The following is a 19,817-nucleotide window of genomic DNA, read 5'->3' on the forward strand; positions in this document are numbered from 1 at the left end:
AACACCCCGCCCCTAAGGAGGCGGTGCTATGGTGCTCGCGCTGTGAGGTCACGTGCTGCCTGCAGCTGCTTCTGCCCATGACGTCACGAGAGGTTTAATGCGCGTTGCCGGCTGTCGGGAGCGAGGAGAGGAGAGACGGCAGCGGGAGAGCGAGGTGAGAGAGGCGCCGGGAGCAGGGATGGGGCCGTGCACACGGGGCGGCTCTCTGTGCGGCCCTCGTCCTGTCTGTACAGGCTCACTTCTTACAATGTGGGGGACTGAATGAATGTGACGCGCTCCTTGTCTGCAGCTGGGGGACTACAAGCACCAGCATGGCATGCACACCTAGTGGTTTCTGCAGCTTACTGGTGCTTGTAGTCCCACAGAATTACAATTAGTCTTGTGTATAAATTATAATTTCTATATCGACAACCTATTCTGCGGCGTTGTACAGCCCAGATCTTCGGGCACAGGGTCAGCTGCAGTCCCCTCCATCTGCAGACCCCAAAGATACCGCTGCAGCTGAGAGCCGGGGTCCGGCGTCCGCTCACGGTTCCACAGAGCGACTCTGTATCCGCCAGGGAGGGAAACTGAGTGTGGCGGAGCCGAAGACCGCCGTCCTGAGAGCAGCCGCACGTCCGCTGTCCTATTACTGAGGGCGCCGTCCTGCACTTACACTGGGGCATCACCTGCTGCTGTGCGCCGTCCTGCACTTACACTGGGGCATCACCTGCTGCTGTGCGCCGTCCTGCACTTACACTGGGGCATCACCTGCCGCTGTGCCCATCCTGCACTTACACTGGGGCATCACCTGCCGCTGTGCGCCGTCCTGCACTTACACTGGGGCATCACCTGCCGCTGTGCGCCGTCCTGCACTTACACTGGGGCATCACCTGCCGCTGTGCGCCGTCCTGCACTTACACTGGGGCATCACCTGCCGCTGTGCGCCGTCCTGCACTTACACTGGGGCATCACCTGCCGCTGTGCGCCGTCCTGCACTTACACTGGGGGGCATCACCTGCCGCTGTGCGCCGTCCTGAGAGCAGCCGCACGTCCGCTGTCCTATTACTGAGGGCGCCGTCCTGCACTTACACTGGGGCATCACCTGCTGCTGTGCGCCGTCCTGCACTTACACTGGGGCATCACCTGCCGCTGTGCGCCGTCCTGCACTTACACTGGGGCATCACCTGCCGCTGTGCGCCGTCCTGCACTTACACTGGGGCATCACCTGCCGCTGTGCGCCGTCCTGCACTTACACTGGGGGGCATCACCTGCCGCTGTGCGCCGTCCTGAGAGCAGCCGCACGTCCGCTGTCCTATTACTGAGGGCGCCGTCCTGCACTTACACTGGGGCATCACCTGCCGCTGTGCGCCGTCCTGCACTTACACTGGGGCATCACCTGCTGCTGTGCGCCGTCCTGCACTTACACTGGGGCATCACCTGCCGCTGTGCGCCGTCCTGCACTTACACTGGGGCATCACCTGCCGCTGTGCGTCATCCTGCACTTACACTGGGGCATCACCTGCCGCTGTGCGTCATCCTGCACTTACACTGGGGCATCACCTGCCGCTGTGCGCCATCCTGCACTTACACTGGGGCATCACCTGCCGCTGTGCGTCATCCTGCACTTACACTGGGGCATCACCTGCCGCTGTGCGCCGTCCTGCACTTACACTGGGGCATCACCTGCCGCTGTGCCCATCCTGCACTTGCACTGGGGCATCACCCGCCGCTGTACACCATCCTGCACTTACACTGGGGCATCACCCGCCGCTGTGCACCATCCTGCACTTACATTGGGGCATCACCAGCTGCTGTGCGCCGTCCTGCACTTACACTGGGGCATCACCTGCCGCTGTGCGTTTTCCTGCACTTACACTGGGGGGCATCACCTGCCGCTGTGCGCCGTCCCGCACTTACATTGGGGCATCACCAGCTGCTGTGCGTTTTCCTGCACTTACACTGGGGGGCATCACCTGCCGCTGTGCGCCGTCCCGCACTTACATTGGGGCATCACCAGCTGCTGTGCGCCATCCTGCACTTACACTGGGGCATCACCTGCCGCTGTGCGCCGTCCTGCACTTACACTGGGGCATCACCAGCCGCTGTGCGCCGTCCTGCACTTACATTGGGGCATCACCTGCTGCTGTGCGCCGTCCTGCACTTACACTGGGGCATCACCCGCCGCTGTGCACCATCCTGCACTTACATTGGGGCATCACCAGCTGCTGTGCGCCGTCCTGCACTTACACTGGGGCATCACCTGCCGCTGTGCGCCGTCCTGCACTTACACTGGGGGGCATCACCTGCTGCTGTGCGCCGTCCTGCACTTACACTGGGGGGCATCACCTGCCGCTGTGCGCCGTCCTGCACTTACATTGGGGCATCACCAGCTGCTGTGCGCCGTCCTGCACTTACACTGGGGGGCATCACCTGCCGCTGTGCGCCGTCCTGCACTTACACTGGGGGGGGCATCACCTGCCGCTGTGCGCCGTCCTGCACTTACACTGGGGGGCATCACCTGCTGCTGTGCGCCGTCCTGCACTTACACTGGGGGGCATCACCTGCCGCTGTGCGCCGTCCTGCACTTACATTGGGGCATCACCAGCTGCTGTGCGCCATCCTGCACTTACACTGGGGCATCACCTGCCGCTGTGCGCCGTCCTGCACTTACACTGGGGGGCATCACCTGCTGCTGTGCGCCGTCCTGCACTTGCACTGGGGCATCACCTGCTGCTGTGCGCCGTCCTGCACTTACACTGGGGGGCATCACCTGCTGCTGTGCGCCGTCCTGCACTTACACTGGGGCATCACCCGCCGCTGTGCACCATCCTGCACTTACACTGGGGCATCACCAGCTGCTGTGCGCCGTCCTGCACTTACACTGGGGCATCACCTGCCGCTGTGCGCCGTCCTGCACTTACACTGGGGGGCATCACCTGCTGCTGTGCGCCGTCCTGCACTTACATTGGGGCATCACCTGCTGCTGTACGCCGTCCTGCACTTACACTGGGGCATCACCTGCCGCTGTGCGCTGTCCTGCACTTACACTGGGGCATCACCTGCCGCTGTGCGCCGTCCTGCACTTACACTGGGGGGCATCACCTGCTGCTGTGCGCCGTCCTGCACTTACACTGGGGCATCACCTGCCGCTGTGCACCGTCCTGCACTTACACTGGGGCATCACCAGCTGCTGTGCACCGTCCTGCACTTACACTGGGGCATCACCTGCCTCTGTGCACCGTCCTGCACTTACATTGGGGCATCACCAGCTGCTGTGCGCCGTCCTGCACTTACACTGGGGCATCACCTGCCGCTGTGCGCCGTCCTGCACTTACACTGGGGGGGCATCACCTGCTGCTGTGCGCCGTCCTGCACTTACATTGGGGCATCACCTGCCGCTGTGCGCCGTCCTGCACTTACATTGGGGCATCACCCGCCGCTGTGCACCATCCTGCACTTACATTGGGGCATCACCCGCCGCTGTGCGCCGTCCTGCACTTACACTGGGGCATCACCTGCCGCTGTGCGCCGTCCTGCACTTACACTGGGGCATCACCTGCCGCTGTGCACCGTCCTGCACTTACATTGGGGCATCACCAGCTGCTGTGCGCCGTCCTGCACTTACACTGGGGCATCACCTGCCGCTGTGCGCCGTCCTGCACTTACACTGGGGGGGCATCACCTGCTGCTGTGCGCCGTCCTGCACTTACATTGGGGCATCACCTGCCGCTGTGCGCCGTCCTGCACTTACATTGGGGCATCACCCGCCGCTGTGCGCCATCCTGCACTTACATTGGGGCATCACCCGCCGCTGTGCGCCGTCCTGCACTTACACTGGGGCATCACCTGCCGCTGTGCGCCGTCCTGCACTTACACTGGGGCATCACCTGCCGCTGTGCACCGTCCTGCACTTACATTGGGGCATCACCAGCTGCTGTGCGCCGTCCTGCACTTACACTGGGGCATCACCTGCCGCTGTGCACCGTCCTGCACTTACATTGGGGCATCACCAGCTGCTGTGCGCCGTCCTGCACTTACACTGGGGGGCATCACCTGCTGCTGTGCGTTTTCCTGCACTTACACTGGGGGGCATCACCTGCCGCTGTGCGCCGTCCCGCACTTACATTGGGGCATCACCAGCTGCTGTGCGCCGTCCTGCACTTACACTGGGGCATCACCCGTGGTTATGAAAAGTTGTGTAAACTAGTTAAATACAAAGATAAAAGTTTTTGGTTTTGCAGCACACTCATACGTTCCGTGCGCCATTTTGAAGAATTTTCTACAAAAAAGTTAGCTAATAGCTCAAGATGAATAAAAAAAGGAAAAAAAAAGGGAGAAACTTTACTTCGATAAACACAACATCTCCGCCCCTCCCACTGGAATTCTTTCTTTTGGGAATGGGGACGTTTTTATCCCCATCCATTGACTGTACAGACCGTATACTCCTGACAGCTGAGGGTTTGTTACAGTTGGACTCCAGACTGATAGTTGTATGTGAGATCAGGGACATAAAGTGATTTCATTCTCCAGACCGGATACAATTGTAACAAAGATGTAATATATTCTGCCCGGTATTAAAGGGATTGTACCAAGTGAGTAAGGCTTTCCCTATGGCAAAGAGATCGGATATCTTCCTGATTTTTGGGGGTCCGACTGCTGGGACCTCCAGCCATCCTGAGATCAGCTCTGCACAACCCCGTGTGCACCTTCGCTCCATTTGTAGTCTGTGAGACAGCTGAGCGCAGCGCTCTGTTCTCTCCCATAGAGAATGAATGAAGCGGCACTTCCCATACTCCACATGGGACCGTACAGAGCCGTTCTCTGCATCAGTGGGGGTCCCAGCAGTTGGACCCCCAGCAATTAGGAATATATTCCCAGTCCTATTGAAACCCTTTAAGTGGGGTCTTTAAGCCCCTGGAATAAAAGCGTTGAACTTAATCTGTGGATGCAAAAATTAGTGTTACTTAACCCCTTCCTCTCTGTAGCTGTCACATCCTATGGGGCACATGACCACTGCAGCCAATCACTAGTCTCAGCGGTGATGCCAATGTAGGCGTACAAGATCCCTGACTCTGGCTGCAGACTGGAGGCAGAGCTGGCGCACAGGGGGTAGGTTTTTTTTTACACTGCCACAACCCCTTTAAGTGAGTACAGGTTCTCTGTGTCTGGCTGCCGTTCACTTACCAGTTGCTCCATCTTTGCAGACTGATAAAACTATGCTGTAGTCACAGATTCGTCCATATTCTCCATGCAGCGCTGTTGACAGACCCCATTATAGTATAGTAGGTGGGATCCACATGTGTCTGTGCCTATGATAGAGCAGAGAATCACAGATGTGAACAGAATCATGTATGTCTGTATGTACGTACGGGTGTTGGGGCCCCGGTCGTGTGCGGCACCTTCACCAGCTCCGATCGGCAGCGTTGTACAATTCTGTTATGAAAACCAGCCCTTGTGTCACACTTGACAGCTGGTGCCGGGCATCGATGCCAGGGCAGAGTCCTGATTACCAAAGCGCCACAACAAGAGCTGCCATAAAAATACACAGATTTCATAGCAGTCCCTTTCTTAAAGGGATAGTAAATGTCACTTGTCCTGCAGTGAGTGCAGTCTATTGTCCTGTGCTATCAGCCATATCAAGGCTGGGATGAGACTCCATTATTACCTGTCCTATATCTCCAGTGCTGGGATACTTGCACTATCATAAGCTGCCAATTTTAGCGTTCGTGGCCCTTTAAAAATCAGCAAGTCCCAGCCGAAAGCTCCTGTGTGCATTTTTTACATTTTTTTTTTTTTTTTTAAAGGGCTTTGTCCCTCCCAGGCAGATTGATAACACATTTTTAAAGGGCCATTGCAGTGACATTTACATGCATGGAGATAATATATCTTATATTTTTCTTTTTTTCCCGTAAGACCAAAATGCTTTGCAGGAAGATTGCACTGCACCATGTCTGTAGACTTTCCCAGTCGGGTGTCTTGTATTACGTGCTCTGCTTACATTATCAAACTGTCTAATTCCTCACAGTTTAAGATCTCTGCTTGCTGTCAGCAAATGTGAACGGTCTCTGCACATCCAGAGTTAGGGTACCGTTACACAAAACGATTTACCAACGATCACGACCAGCTATACGACCTGGCCGTGATCGTTGGTAAGTCGTTGTGTGGTCGCTGGAGAGCTGTCACACAGACAGCTCTCCAGCGACCAACGATGCCGAAGTCCCCGGGTAACCAGGGTAAACATCGGGTTACTACCTGCGCTTAGTAACCTGATGTTTACCCTGGTTACAAGCGAACGCATCGCTGGATCGGTGTCACACACACCGATCCAGCGATGACAGCGGGAGATCCAGCGACGAAATAAAGTTCCAAACGATTTGCTATGACGTACGATTCTCAGCGGGGTCCCTGATCGCTGCTGCGTGTCAGACACAGCGATATCATATGGATATCGCTGGAACGTCACAGATCGTGCCGTCGTAGCGACAAAAGTGCCACTGTGAGACGGTACCCTGCGCTTAGTAACCCGATGTTTACCCTGGTTACCAGGGTGCTTTTGGTGTCAAACACGACGATACACGCCGGTCTGACGACCAAATAAAGTTCTGAACTTTGTTCAATGACCAGCGATATCACAGCAGGATCCTGATCGCTGCTGCCTGTCAAACTAAACGATATCGCTAGCCAGGACGCTGCAACGTCACGGATCGCTAGCGATATCGTTTAGTGTGAAGGTACCTTAAGTCCCCATGCAGACTAGCTTGTTCTCATTGGATAACCCCTTTATCACTTGCTGATCGGTGGGGGTCCGACCTCTGGGACCTGCACTTATAGGGGAACTTTTATCCCAGGTACAAAATGGCACAGCCGGTCTGACACCCGACCACCGCGCCATTAATTACGGGGCTGCAGAGAAAAGCCCACCATGGAGAAGGTCGCACGTCCGCACAGAGTAAAAGTGCCTTGATCGGTGCCGGTGGTCCCAGCAGTTGGGCCCCCACTGATCAATATGCTGCCACTAATCCTTGTTTGCTACAGCTGATGGTTTGTTACAGTTATATCTGTTCTCCATACTGACACATTGTAGCAAACCGCAAAGGAGAGCGGTTTGGGCAGCGGATGTGAAGTTCCTAGAGGATCGTCTAGACGTGTAATCGATGCCCTGATGAGTGGCGCAGTGCCCGCTGTGGGCGCGCCGTTGGCAGGGTTCCTTTCAGGCTCGCTCGGCTGTGACCGTGTAATCCTATAACCACACCTGATGACTTGGCCCAAGGACTCGGCTGACTCCTCACCTAGTTTCCCCAGTGATCGGGAGCCGGCGGCCGCCTGGATTACGTGTGATTATATCACCGGCAGGATATAGTGGGGGAGCAGGTGTAGATCCTGTGACTTGTAGTGTCCTCGTACCTCACCTGTAGACTCGTATGATGGGTATTCTTCTTAAAGGAGCTCATCCCACTGGTAGCACGAGATCCCGAAATAAACCCCGGGGGCAATAAATTCTTCTTGCAGAATCTGCAGCTACTTGTACTAGTGTCAGGTCTGCAGGTACGCTGCGTGTGGGGTCTGCGGCTGTGAGTGCGGCTATGGTGGGGTCTGCAGGTACGCTGCGTGTGGGGTCTGCGGCTGTAAGTGTGGCTATGGTGGGGTCTGCGGCTGTGAGTGCGGCTATGGTGGGGTCTGCAGGTACGCTGTGTGTGGGGAGTGCGGCTATGGTGGGATCTGCAGGTACGCTGCGTGTGGGGTCAGCGGCTGTGAGTGCGGCTATGGTGGTAGTAGTGGTGTCCGGTGCACATATACGTCTCATTTCTCACTTTTCCTGAATCAATCAGACATGGATATGCTGAAATCCCCCTTTAATTCTGCTTTCTGCTGCCACCTTGTGCCCCCCATCCTGAGATGTCCAGTATGGTGGGTTCCCAGATTCCCCTGGTCCCCTAGGTGCCGCTGATGGTAAGTTACTGTAACAAGCGGTGTCAGCCGGCTGTGATTGAGACCTCCATTCACTGACAGCAATCACAAAGCTTCAATCAAGCCTGGGAAGCCCCCCAGCGTCCCCTCACAGCAGCGCACTGCCCTGAATTGCACTGTGTAGTTCTTGGAGATGGTTTTGTGACATGACCGAGTAATTGCACTATTAGTAATTGTCCCCGCTCCGGCCCCTCGTCTTCTTGCGCAGCTTTGCATCACACTACAAATGGTTAAATGTGCCGCCACCTGTGGCCCACATATGGTACAAGTAGCGGTTGCGTAACGGGGCTGTGTGTTTAACCCTTTCCCTCCTCTCTTATCCTTCACAACCTGCTAAATACCTGAGCACAGAAGTTCCTAGAAGTCCCTGACACCCCGGATAAGGAGTTCAAACATCAGTGCTGAGGTGTTAGGACATAACGATCAGGTGTCACTGCCGGCGCTTTAAATAGCAGCCCTTTCTCTCTGCTCCATTTTGGGACCCCTAATTGTGAAAACTGAGTAGATGTGCAGGCTCTATCATAAGGCTGGGGTGTCGCTGGCATTAGATTCCACGTGCACTGAGACCCCTATAGGTTCCCCCATACAACTGGTGGTGCAGATGCAAGATGCCCACCCAGTACCTTTCATAAGGGGCCGCATTTGTAGGTTTCATGCTTCTTAGATCTACATAGTTTTCTTCCTGCATCTAATGGAAGCAATTGCTTTATGGAATTGCTATGTAAGCGGTTTTCCCTTTTTATTTCTATGGTGGGCCTTTGATATTAACCTTTTAGGCCCCAATTCATCCGGCTGGCGTCTTGTACCCCTGTGTTTGATGAAGGGAGCGCTGGAGCGAGAGGCACCGAATTCACGAAGATGTTGGCTTCCTCCGCAGGACCCTTACTCCGGTCTGGGGCTGGAGCAGATTTCTACCGTAATTTACCCCAGCTTTTGACATAAGTTCTGATGAATTTCGCCTAGGCCTCCTCCATTTTTCCAAAAAGTTTAACAAAAATGTTCAGCAGTTTGAGCTGTTTGTTTTGTCAGAAAACTGTTTAATGAATCGGTGCCCTGGTGGTCTTTGTCAGGGGTCTGGGACAATCTCGTTGCGCAAGTGACTACTAGGAAGCAGAATTCTGATTGGTCGCTATTGGCAACAGAATTCGGCAGCGGTCCCTGTGCTTCTCCCTGGCCACATCTTATGTGAGGGTGGAGGTTCCCCCTAATCTCTGGACCCTGCACAGCTCCCTGGCCATGTCTGATGTAATGGTGGAGGTTCCCCCTAATCTCTGGACCCTGCGCAGCTCCCTGGCCATGTCTGATGTAATGGTGGAGGTTCCCCCCAATCTCTGGACCCTGCGCAGCTCCCTGGCCATGTCTGATGTAATGGTGGAGGTTCCCCCTAATCTCTGGACCCTGCGCAGCTCCCTGGCCATGTCTGATGTAATGGTGGAGGTTCCCCCCAATCTCTGGACCCTGCGCAGCTCCCTGGCCATGTCTGATGTAATGGTGGAGGTTCCCCCTAATCTCTGGACCCTGCGCAGCTCCCTGGCCATGTCTGATGTAATGGTGGAGGTTCCCCCCTAATCTCTGGCCCCTGCGCGGCTCCCTGGTCACATCTTATGTGAGGGGATGGAGGTTCCCCCCTATTCTCCGGTCCCTGGCCACGTCTGATGTAATGGTGGAGGTTCCCCCTAATCTCCAGTCCCTGCGCAGCTCCCTGGCCACTTCTGATGTGAGGGTAGAGGTTCCCCCCCCCCCCCCCCCCCTAATATCCGGTCCCTGGGATTTGGATGTTTCGCCCCCAGCAGTTCGCCCCTGGGTACATTTTGCCCCCGCACATTTCGCCCCCAGCAGTTCGCCCCTGGGTACATTTCGCCCCCAGCAGTTCGTCCCTGGGTACATTTCACCCCCGCACATTTTGCTTCCAGCAGTTCGCCCATTTCACCCTGGCAGTTCACCCCCGGATGTTTGTACCCTTGTGGTTCATGAATTCCAGTCCGTCATCAATGTTTCGCCCCCAGCAGTGTGCCCCCGGCAGTTCCCCACACATTTCTCCAATGCACACTTTGCCCCAGCAGTTCGCCCATTTCGCCCCCGGCAGTTCACCCCCGACAGTTCGCCCCCAGATGTTTGTACCCTTGTGGTTCATGAATTTCCATCAATCATCAATGTTTCGCCCCCAGCAGTTTGCCCCCAAATGTTTCTCCTACAGCATTCGGTCCCTGGATGTGTCTCCATCTGATTTTTTTGCCCCTAACATTTTGACCCCAGATGTTTCACCCTCAACTTTTGGGGTCAACATGCAGGGAACAAAACATCTAGGGCTGAACATACCTGGGGTAAAATATACAGGACCCCAATTGCTGGGGATTCCTGTGGCTGCCTTTTCAGCAGCTCACTCAGTGTCTCTTCTAGCTGGCCTTAAAGGAGTATTATCACCCTAGAACAAAAAAAACTGACATACTTACCTGACGCAGCTGCAGCTCCTTGGGTCACGGACTGCAGTCTAGCGGTTCCCCCTTGATGTCTTCTGCTTCTGGCTGTCTTTTCATCTTGCCTGGATCACTGATCCTGATCCATGAAGCATGATGAATGCCGTGGTAGTGAGGCCGAATGTCTCCAGGCCGCTCACTGACATGACGTCACTCCTGCCCCATTCATCAGTCAATCCAGAGGGCAGGATGCCTCTCCTATCATCAAGGCACTGCTGCGCATGCGCAGTGCCACGATGAGATCAGGCAGAAGAAGAGGACGCTGGGAAGGAGAGGACCCGTGGTGGCCTGCGGATCCAGCATGGCGATCGCCAGCCTACACAGCCAGTAGAAGATCAGGCAAAGATGAGCAGAACACCTCTAGGTAAGTACTAGGAGGGGAAGATCGGCAGCATGCTTACCGCAACATGATTGCCGAAAGCATGCTGCCTTATTTTACTGTTTGGCATGAGAATACCCCTTTAATGCAGGCTATGTATGGAAGCAGGGGGATTGTTGACTGACTACAGGGTTAATCCCACCAACCATCTCTGCAGAACTGAGATATTGGCTTTGCTGCACTAAGGTGGTGGTTTACCAGCTTCTACAGAACCTCTATCAGGTCTTCAGAAGGGTTGGGGGGTTGGGATTAGCCCTCACAGAACTCTCTGCCAGTATACCAAAGAATGGAGCAGCAGATAAAAGTGGTCTTCTCACTTCAGGATCCCTTTTTCTATTGATGCCCATTCCTCAGATTAGGCCAAGAATAGAGTCCAGTTGTATTCTGCATTGAACCAGCGGTTTATCAGCAACTTGTCAATGACAATGACAAGTGAGTGGAAGCTGCAGCCATAGCTCTCCATGATTTCAGTGAGATCCAGGGAAGATGTGACAGCACCTGGTAAAGAGCTGATCCACCGTGACATGCCTTATACAGGGGCATGCACTGCTCTGTGCAGATAAATGCATGTTCTGGACGGGACTCGGTTGTGTGCATCAGGTCTTTCAGTAACAAATGACCCTTTGGGGACATCCATTAAATTGGTGTGCCCTTGGTAAATATGAGTTTGACACCCCTGATCTAAGACAAGTGACCATCATTTTACTGTCATGTCCTAGTGGTGTTACACTTAATGGCATCTTTTTGTCATCCATTACATATCATACTGTATCTAGTGATGAGCAAGCCCAATCTGGAAAGCTCAGGGTTCGTATCAAACATTGCCTGATCGGGTTCAACCACACCGACCCCAAACAGGCAATGTTCAGAGTTTGCTCATCAGAAAATAAATCACTTCTCTCCCCTTTGCTGAGGTCCCGACCTGTGTGGAGAGTCTTCTTTTATTATTTAGAGACACCGCACACTCTAGTGGTTAATTATGCAAAATAGTGTGAGTTTATTCAACATAACTCAATATAAGTAACACATGGGAGCAATTTCTACAAACATAAGGAAAAGCGATCAAATCTAGTAACAGAATATGACATTTCGACTCTCCCGAGCCTTAATCATACCATCGCTTGGTATGTAGATAAGAATGCCTAAATGAAGCAAATCCTTAGTTTTTAGAAATATGGGTAGTGCTAGTTGGTGGTGAGGTAATGTAAAGCCCACGGTGGTTTGTTGCCATATGTGTGGGACCTGTGAAGTGCGTCTTGGTTAGCGGCGCTCCAGCACCCTGCTGCAGCCGGAGAACTGAAGAGGACCCTCCGCGTCTGCCGGTACCTGAGCAAAGGGGTAAGTAGCTAAAATATATATATATATATATATATATATATATATATATATATATATATATATATATATATATATATATAATTATTTATTTTTATTTTTTTTCATTTTACTATCTGGTCAGTGAGGAGGATGTGGTGGACCGATACCCCACTCCTCTGAGTCTCCATACCCATTGTGTTTAATGGAGATGATAGTTTGGGGGTGCTGAATCCAAACCCGTATTTTCTTGTGTGTTTGGGACGGAACTGCCTGAACTGAACGGGTCTAAGATGTATAAACTGCCGGGGGAGGACTGCTGGGTGCGAAACATCTTTGGGCGAACTGCCGGGGGTGAAATGGGCGAACTGCTGGGAGTGAAATGTGCGGGGGTGAAATATGTGGGGGCCAAATGCTGTGGACGAAATGTGTGGGGGTGAAATGTACCCAGGGTCGAACTGCTGGGGTCGAACTGTGCAGGAGTGAAACATCCTGGGGGCCAAATGCTGGGGACGAAATGTGCGGGGGCGAAATGTACCCAGGGGTCAACTGCTGGGGTCGAACTGCTGGGGGCGAAGCATCCTATAACCCCGGTCCCTGCGTTTCTCCCTGGCCACGTCTGAGGTAATGGTGGAGGTTCCACCCTAATCTCCGGTCCCTGCGCGGCTCCCTGGCCACGTCTGATGTGAGGGGATGGAGGTTCTCCCCATTCCATGGTCCCTGGCCATGTCTGATGTGAGGGGGTAGAGGTCCCCCCCCCCCTAATCTCTGGTCCTTGGCCACGTCTCGTGTAATGGTGGAGGTTTCCCCTAATCTCTGGTCCCTTCACAGTTCCCTGGCCATGTCTGATGTGAGGGGATGGAGGTTCTCCCCCCCCCCCCCCCAATCTCCGGTCCCTGGCCACGTCTGATGTAATGGTGGAAGTTCCCCCCTAATCTCTGGTCCGTGCCTGGGACACGTCACCTGTGACCCCATATCAGGTCCTATCTACAGACAGCGCTCAGTTCGGCTTCCTGACTTTCCGCTTCCAGTGAAAGTTCCCACATGTCAGCTATGTATGAACCGCAGGACCCCGGCGTAGTGATGACTCAGGGGCTAAAGTCTAACACCACCAGTACGGGAGATGAACCTGAGATTGGGGATATCGTCCTCCCCTGCATCAGGCGATCATCACATCACTGTATGCACAATCCCCATGAGGTCAGCACCGTGCCGGAGTGTGAGGCGCTCAGAGATTCCGATAGTTTGGAAACAGTCTATGCAGTACGGGGTCACATAACTTTCCTAGCTTTTCCAGTAACAGAGATCTGGGATATAACTTTTTTTTTTTTCCTTCTTAACTAACCTGCCCCCAATTAGGTCTGTTCTCTGGTGCTCACCATGGTGAAGGCGCACAGTACTGATGGCGGCAGCGCCAGCTGTAGCAGCACCGAAAACTCCAAGGAGAGTTCCCGCTGTTCCACTCCAGTCCTTGACGTAGAGCGGCACGAGCGTCTGCGGGATAAAATGCGCCGGCGTGTCGAAGCAGGAGACAAGTGGTTTTCGCTGGAGTTCTTCCCACCGCGAACAGCAAGTGGCGCTGTCAACCTCATCTCTAGGTGTGAGAGTAATGGCTGCACTGCATGGTGATCCTCCGGGTGTGTTGTATCGGGATTCATCTTATGAGTTTTTCTCACATTACAGGTTTGATCGCATGGGTTCTGGGGGCCCCCTCTTCATCGATGTGACCTGGCATCCCGCTGGGGACCCTGGTTCTGACAAAGAAACCTCCTCCATGATCATTGCAAGTACAGCCGTGAATTTCTGTGGGTTGGAGACCATTCTGCACATGACGTGTTGTACCCAAACCAAGGAGGAGATTACAGCACATCTCCAGAAGGCGAAACGCAACGGGCTGAAGAACATAATGGCTCTACGAGGGGGTATATACCAATAAATATAATACTGCCCCTATGTACAGGAATATAATTACTATAATACTGCCCCTATGTACAAGAATATAATTACTATAATACTGCTCCTATGTACAAGAATATAACTACTATAATACTATCCCTATGTACAAGAATACAACTACTATAATACTGCTCCTATGTACTAGAATATAACTACTATAATACTGCTCCTATGCTAGATTGTCCTGTTTGATCGTGAACCTTTTCTGTTGTAGATCCTCTTGGTGAGGAGTGGGAGGAAGAAGCTGAAGGATTTAATTACGCGGTGGATTTGGTGAAGCACATCCGCAATGAATTTGACGACTACTTTGACATCTGTGTTGCCGGTACTTCCCTACGTATAATATCTTATTGGTGTAGAAGGTGAGTGGCGGTGTTACTAGAATCTGTCTCTATCTGTACAGGTTATCCTAAAGGACACCCTGAGGCCGAGAGCTGTGACGCTGATCTCCAACACCTGAAGGAGAAGGTGGACGCTGGAGCCGACTTCATCATCACTCAGCTGTTCTTCCGGTCAGAGACCTTCCTACAGTTCGTAAAGGATTGCCGGGCGATCGGCATCACGTGTCCCATCGTGCCGGGAATATTTCCAATCCAGGTGTCCTTTCTTATTTTTTTGTTTTTACGTGTTGAGTTGTCAGATGATGTGTTCTCCCCTCCCCTATGTAACACATTTTGCCCTTCTCTCCAACAGGGATACGGTTCCTTGCGACAATTGGTTAAACTTTCCAAACTGGAAATACCGCAAGAAATCATGGATGTGATTGAGCCGATTAAAGATAACGACGCAGCCATCAGGAATTACGGCATTGACCTTGCCGTATCCATGTGCCGGGAACTGCTGGACAGTGGCCTGGTGCATGGCTTACACTTCTATACACTCAACCGGGAGGTGGCCACCATCGATGTTCTCCGGCGGCTGGGCCTGTGGCAGGAGGATCCGCGGTAGGTGGTCGGTACATGATACGTGACTTGTGCTATATACTGCAATAGTGTACAGAGACTCCTCCACTCCTCTCATTGCCTATGGGATGCTGTGCTCTGCTTTTTCCGGCAGTCCGGTAGACCATGTCGCGGATCCCAGCAGTGGGACACCCTCCGACCAGCAAGTTATTACCTCTCCTGTGGATCAGGGATAACTTGTTTTTTGTTGTTGGCCAGCCTGTGCTGCCCAAATCCTGAGCTGTCATTTATTTTTGGATCCTCTAGCACTATGATATAAGGTAACAGTGGATTACCCTTGTGGGTTATGTCTCCACAGACGACCCCTGCCCTGGGCGGTGAGCGCTCACCCCAAGAGAAGGGAAGAAGACGTGCGTCCGATCTTCTGGGCCTCTCGCCCAAAGAGCTATATTCACAGGACACAGGAGTGGGACGACTTCCCCAATGGACGTTGGTTTGTATTTTGAGCAAAGAGTGCCAATTTTCTCCATCCTCCCAGGAGATCAGTCTGAATTTTCTTTTTTTTTTTTAGGGGAAACTCTTCCTCTCCGGCCTTTGGGGAGCTGAAGGATTACTACCTCTTCTACTTGAAGAGCAAGTCTCCTCGGGATCAGTTACTGAAGATGTGGGGCGAGGAGCAGAGTAGCGAGGAGAGCGTCTTCGAGGTGTTTACCTCATACATTACGGGAAAACCCAACCGGAACGGCCACAAGGTGAGGTCAGGACCCGAAACTGTGATCCTGAGGGCTTGTTTCCATTTGCGAGAAACACGTCCGTGTCTCGCATGTGGAAACCAAGCTCTGGCGCCGGCACTCCAGAGCGGAGCGTGCGGCTCCATGTGTTGCTATGCGGCCCCACGCTCTGCTCCCAAGTGCCGGCACCAAAGCTTGGTTTCCACATGCGAGACACGGACGTGTTTCTCGCAAATGGAAACAAGCCCTAAGGATGAGGTCAGGGTCCCTAGTGGTGGAGGATACCTCTAACGTGGCCTTGCGTCCTCTCCAGGTGACTTGTCTTCCTTGGAACGACGACCCACTGGCTCCAGAAACCAATTTATTAAAGGATCAACTGGAGAAAGTAAATAAAAGGGGGATCCTGACCATTAACTCCCAGCCAAATGTGAACGGGAAACCCTCAACAGACCCTGTGGTGGGATGGGGGCCGAGCCGAGGCTACGTCTTCCAGAAGGTAGGGCGACAGTCCACTATCCGCCTTTCTCACCTGTGCAATATATGATTGGTGGCATTCCAACCAGCCACAAAAACGGGGAGCATTAGTGAGGAAGCGCAACTACCTGTTCATTCATGGTTTATGAAGGCACATGCGCTTCACTGCTCCATTCATGTAGGACTTTAGGAACTCTGTTCTTGGGATTGTTGGGGGATCCAGTGATTGGACTCCAGATCATCCATGTTCTATTGTTGAGCATGCACGATACCACTTCTGTAGAAGTTTTTAGAGAGTTGGCATTATTGATGAGCGAGTATACTCGTTGCTCGGGTTTGCGTGAGCACGCTTGGGTGGTCTCTGAGTATTTGTGAGTGCTCGGAGATTTAGTTTGTCTCCCTAGCTGCATGATTTGCAGCTGCTAGACAGCTTCAATAAATGTGGGGATTCCCTACCAACCAGGCAACCCCCACATTCACTCAGGCTGGCTAGCAGCCATAAATCGTGCAGCTGCGTCTACAAAAACTAAATTTCCCAGCAGTAACAAATACTCTGAGACCACCCGAGCATGCTTGGGAAAATCCGAGCAGCGAGTATACTTGCTCATCACTAGTGGTCATGCATGTGCACTACCCATTAGTTCTGGCTCGAATGTAGGCGATGTTCTGGATTGTGGCCATAAATATAGAGATTATTCTGATACCTGCGTGTTCTGTCTAAGGGGCTGATGGGGTGAGAGGTTATAAAATGCTGGTGGGGTCCATATACTGTGATTGGCAGTAGAGGGGAGTGGATCCCTCATCATCTGATGTTCCAGCTTTAGCTGCAGCAGCCTGGCATTGGGTGGGATTAGGCCATGCTGGAGATCATCTTGGCTGTGGCTTTTCGATTATTCTTTTTTTTTTTTGGCACAGGCGTATTTGGAGTTCTTCACTTCCAGTGAGACGGTGACGGCCCTCATCAAAGTGCTGAAACGATACGAACCTCGTGTCAACTACCACATAGTGAACGTGCAGGTACGGCTCCATCCATCGCATTAATACCGTGCCCCGACCGAAGGGCACAAACGGTAACTAATTCTTCTATCTTTGCAGGGGAAAAATATCACAAACTCCACCGACCTGCAGCCAAACGCTGTGACCTGGGGCATTTTTCCCGGCCGTGAGATTATACAGCCAACAGTGGTGGATCCGGTCAGCTTCATGTTCTGGAAGGTAAGGGGGCGCTGCTGAGTTACTGAGGGGTCGGGTGGTTCAGTGTCCACTATCTACACTGGTCATCAGGTGTACATCCACCGAACTGCTCCTCCGTTATAGGAGCTCAGGTGTTAGTGTGGTGTCTGTCTGCTATTGGTAAAAACTCAGCAGAATAGTGAGTGCAGCTCTGGAGTATAATACAGGATGTAACTCAGGATCAGTAATGTATGTACACAGTGACTGCACCAGCAGAATAGTGAGTGCAGCTCTGGGGTATAATACAGGATGTAACTCAGGATCAGTAATGTATGTACACAGTGTCTGCACCAGCAGAATAGTGAGTGCAGCTCTGGAGAATAAAATAGGATCAGTAATACCTCGTAATTGTTTCCTGTCTCCAGGATGAAGCTTTTGCCCTGTGGATCGAGCAGTGGGCTAAACTGTATGAAGAGGAGTCTCCGTCCCGCATGATCATCCAGTACATTCATGATAATTACTTCTTGGTTAATCTGGTGGACAATGACTTCCCTCTGGAGAGCTGCTTGTGGCAGGTGATCGGGGACACTTTCCAAGAACTGGATAATTCCACAGAGCAGTTACTGTAGGATGTCCGACACCGCGCTTGCTACCTCGTGGATTATGGAAGAACACGTCCACCCCCAGCCCACAGGGGGCGTTATACTCCAGGCATTACCCCTGTATATCCTGACACTACAGCCTGAAGTCCTGGGATCCAGAGGAACCGTCTATACAGTTTATATGAACTTCTACTGTCCCTGAAATATCTTCACCATATTTTTAGCACTTTCTTAGGATTTCTTACGTATTTATATCCCCGGCCTCTGCTGTACAACAGTCTCCGTGTCAGTAGGTGATCCCTATAGCGCGGCACACTTATCTGTAGGCGTCCGATGGCCGCCTCCGTCCTCTATACTGTAGGAGAACTTCCTATTCTTATATAAGCTCATTGTCACATAGGATGTATCAGAAATTGGTTTTCAATCATGTGTATGAAGAACTAATATTTTTGGATCATAAAGACTGATGGGTGCAGGCGCGGGGCCTTTATCTGATCATCAGCGGCTCAGGTGACCCATGTGGCTTTACCGTGTACATAGATCTCATAATACATCGGCCATCGCTCCATCCACCTCCTTCAATCGTCAGACATACGGATGGATGACATTGGGGAGGTTTTTATGCCGATTCTGCCCCAAAGACACCAATAACCTTAAGGAGCGTTCACACATACTAGATGGCTGTAGATTTTTCCATAGCATTATCTGGGTCAGCTTCGGCGTGTTTCGTGCGGCGTCTGCTCTACACACGTCATTTGCTGGTCCTATATCTGCAATGTGTGAACTTGCCCTGAAAGCGAATGCCCTTCCCCCATGGATGTTGGGAGTGAGAGTAGTTCTTCAGTGCTATTTTTGAACCTCTGCCTTTTATCATGGGGTCTGTTACTACCTCTACTACATTAGGACATGAAATCGAAAATTTATGGCAATAATTGGCTTTCTTAAAAAAAAAAAAAATAAACTCTTTAAAAAAAAAACAAACCGCATTCTGCAGTTCATGAAACTCAGTGGTGGTCTTGAATTTCTGCAGTTCTCTCCATTGATCCCGACGTGTGTTTTGTTTGTTTTTTAATCACCTGGAAGAAAGGAGTGTTATCGGCGCAGTTAAATAAGCTTCTTATTCATTTAATTGTTTCTTTTTAAGAAAAACCTGCTTGAAATTCCATGTTAAAGTTCTGTATGAACACATCCTACAGGAAGCTTAATTCTCCCCAATCATGTGGAGGAACATACAGATATGCACCCTTCAAGTGGTGGGCATCATCGATAGTTGACCAAATCCAACGGGCTTAGGCCGCTTTGGATGCCACCAGCCCTGAGAACCACGGGAAGAATGAAAAGGGTCCGACTGCTGCATCCAACTAGTGAAGGATCGTCCCCCCTACGATGGGAAGGAGAACAGCACAATGTTCTGCTTAAGATCAAAAGACGGGACTTGCATTTACGGTCACTCAAACAAAAAAAAGGCAGCACACTGTAGCACCAAAACTTGCAAACATAAAAAATGAAAATTGAATTGCATTACTGCACTAGAAATAAGAAAAATTGAGAGTTTAGCGCATAAATTGGCCAATTCATGTGTACTTGGTAGCCATGATAAGGCATTTCTCGTATACCAGGACCTAGCAATGCCTTTCTTCACTTAGAATAAAGTCTTCATCCGTATGGTAACATGAATCCTCTGTTAGACTAAAATCTATATCTCTGGAGGGGTAGGGTCCTGCTGTGATTAAAAACACCTGTGGCTAAAAGGCGGAGTGCTCAGTCAGAAGGCTAATGAACTTTATTCTAAGTGAGTTATTTTGGATGATTTACTATCCAATGTACAGTACAGACCAAAAGTTTGGACACACCTCATT

At 52.0% G+C, this 19,817-nt stretch overlaps 1 protein-coding gene across 2 annotated transcripts; it reads left to right on the top strand.

The window, feature by feature from the left end:
- The first annotated feature begins 1 nt into the window (after position 1).
- Positions 2-18,921, top strand: MTHFR (methylenetetrahydrofolate reductase). Of its 2 annotated transcripts, XM_077249676.1 has the most exons (12): positions 2-154; positions 13,480-13,718; positions 13,804-14,042; positions 14,291-14,401; positions 14,480-14,673; positions 14,770-15,020; positions 15,337-15,471; positions 15,550-15,730; positions 16,023-16,205; positions 17,099-17,200; positions 17,279-17,398; positions 17,782-18,921. In XM_077249676.1, the coding sequence occupies exons 1-12, from the start codon at positions 98-100 to the stop codon at positions 17,983-17,985; spliced, it is 2,016 nt and encodes a 671-aa protein (XP_077105791.1). In that variant the 5' UTR covers positions 2-97; the 3' UTR covers positions 17,986-18,921. The 2 variants fall into 2 exon arrangements, with proteins under 2 accessions (XP_077105791.1, XP_077105792.1); XM_077249677.1 differs by lacking the exon at positions 2-154 and having other exon boundaries at positions 13,584-13,720.
- The last annotated feature ends 896 nt before the right edge of the window (positions 18,922-19,817 follow it).

The sequence above is a fragment of the Ranitomeya variabilis genome, chromosome 4 (genome assembly GCF_051348905.1).
Source record: "Ranitomeya variabilis isolate aRanVar5 chromosome 4, aRanVar5.hap1, whole genome shotgun sequence".
In the NCBI taxonomy this organism is placed as follows: Eukaryota; Metazoa; Chordata; class Amphibia; order Anura; family Dendrobatidae; genus Ranitomeya; species Ranitomeya variabilis.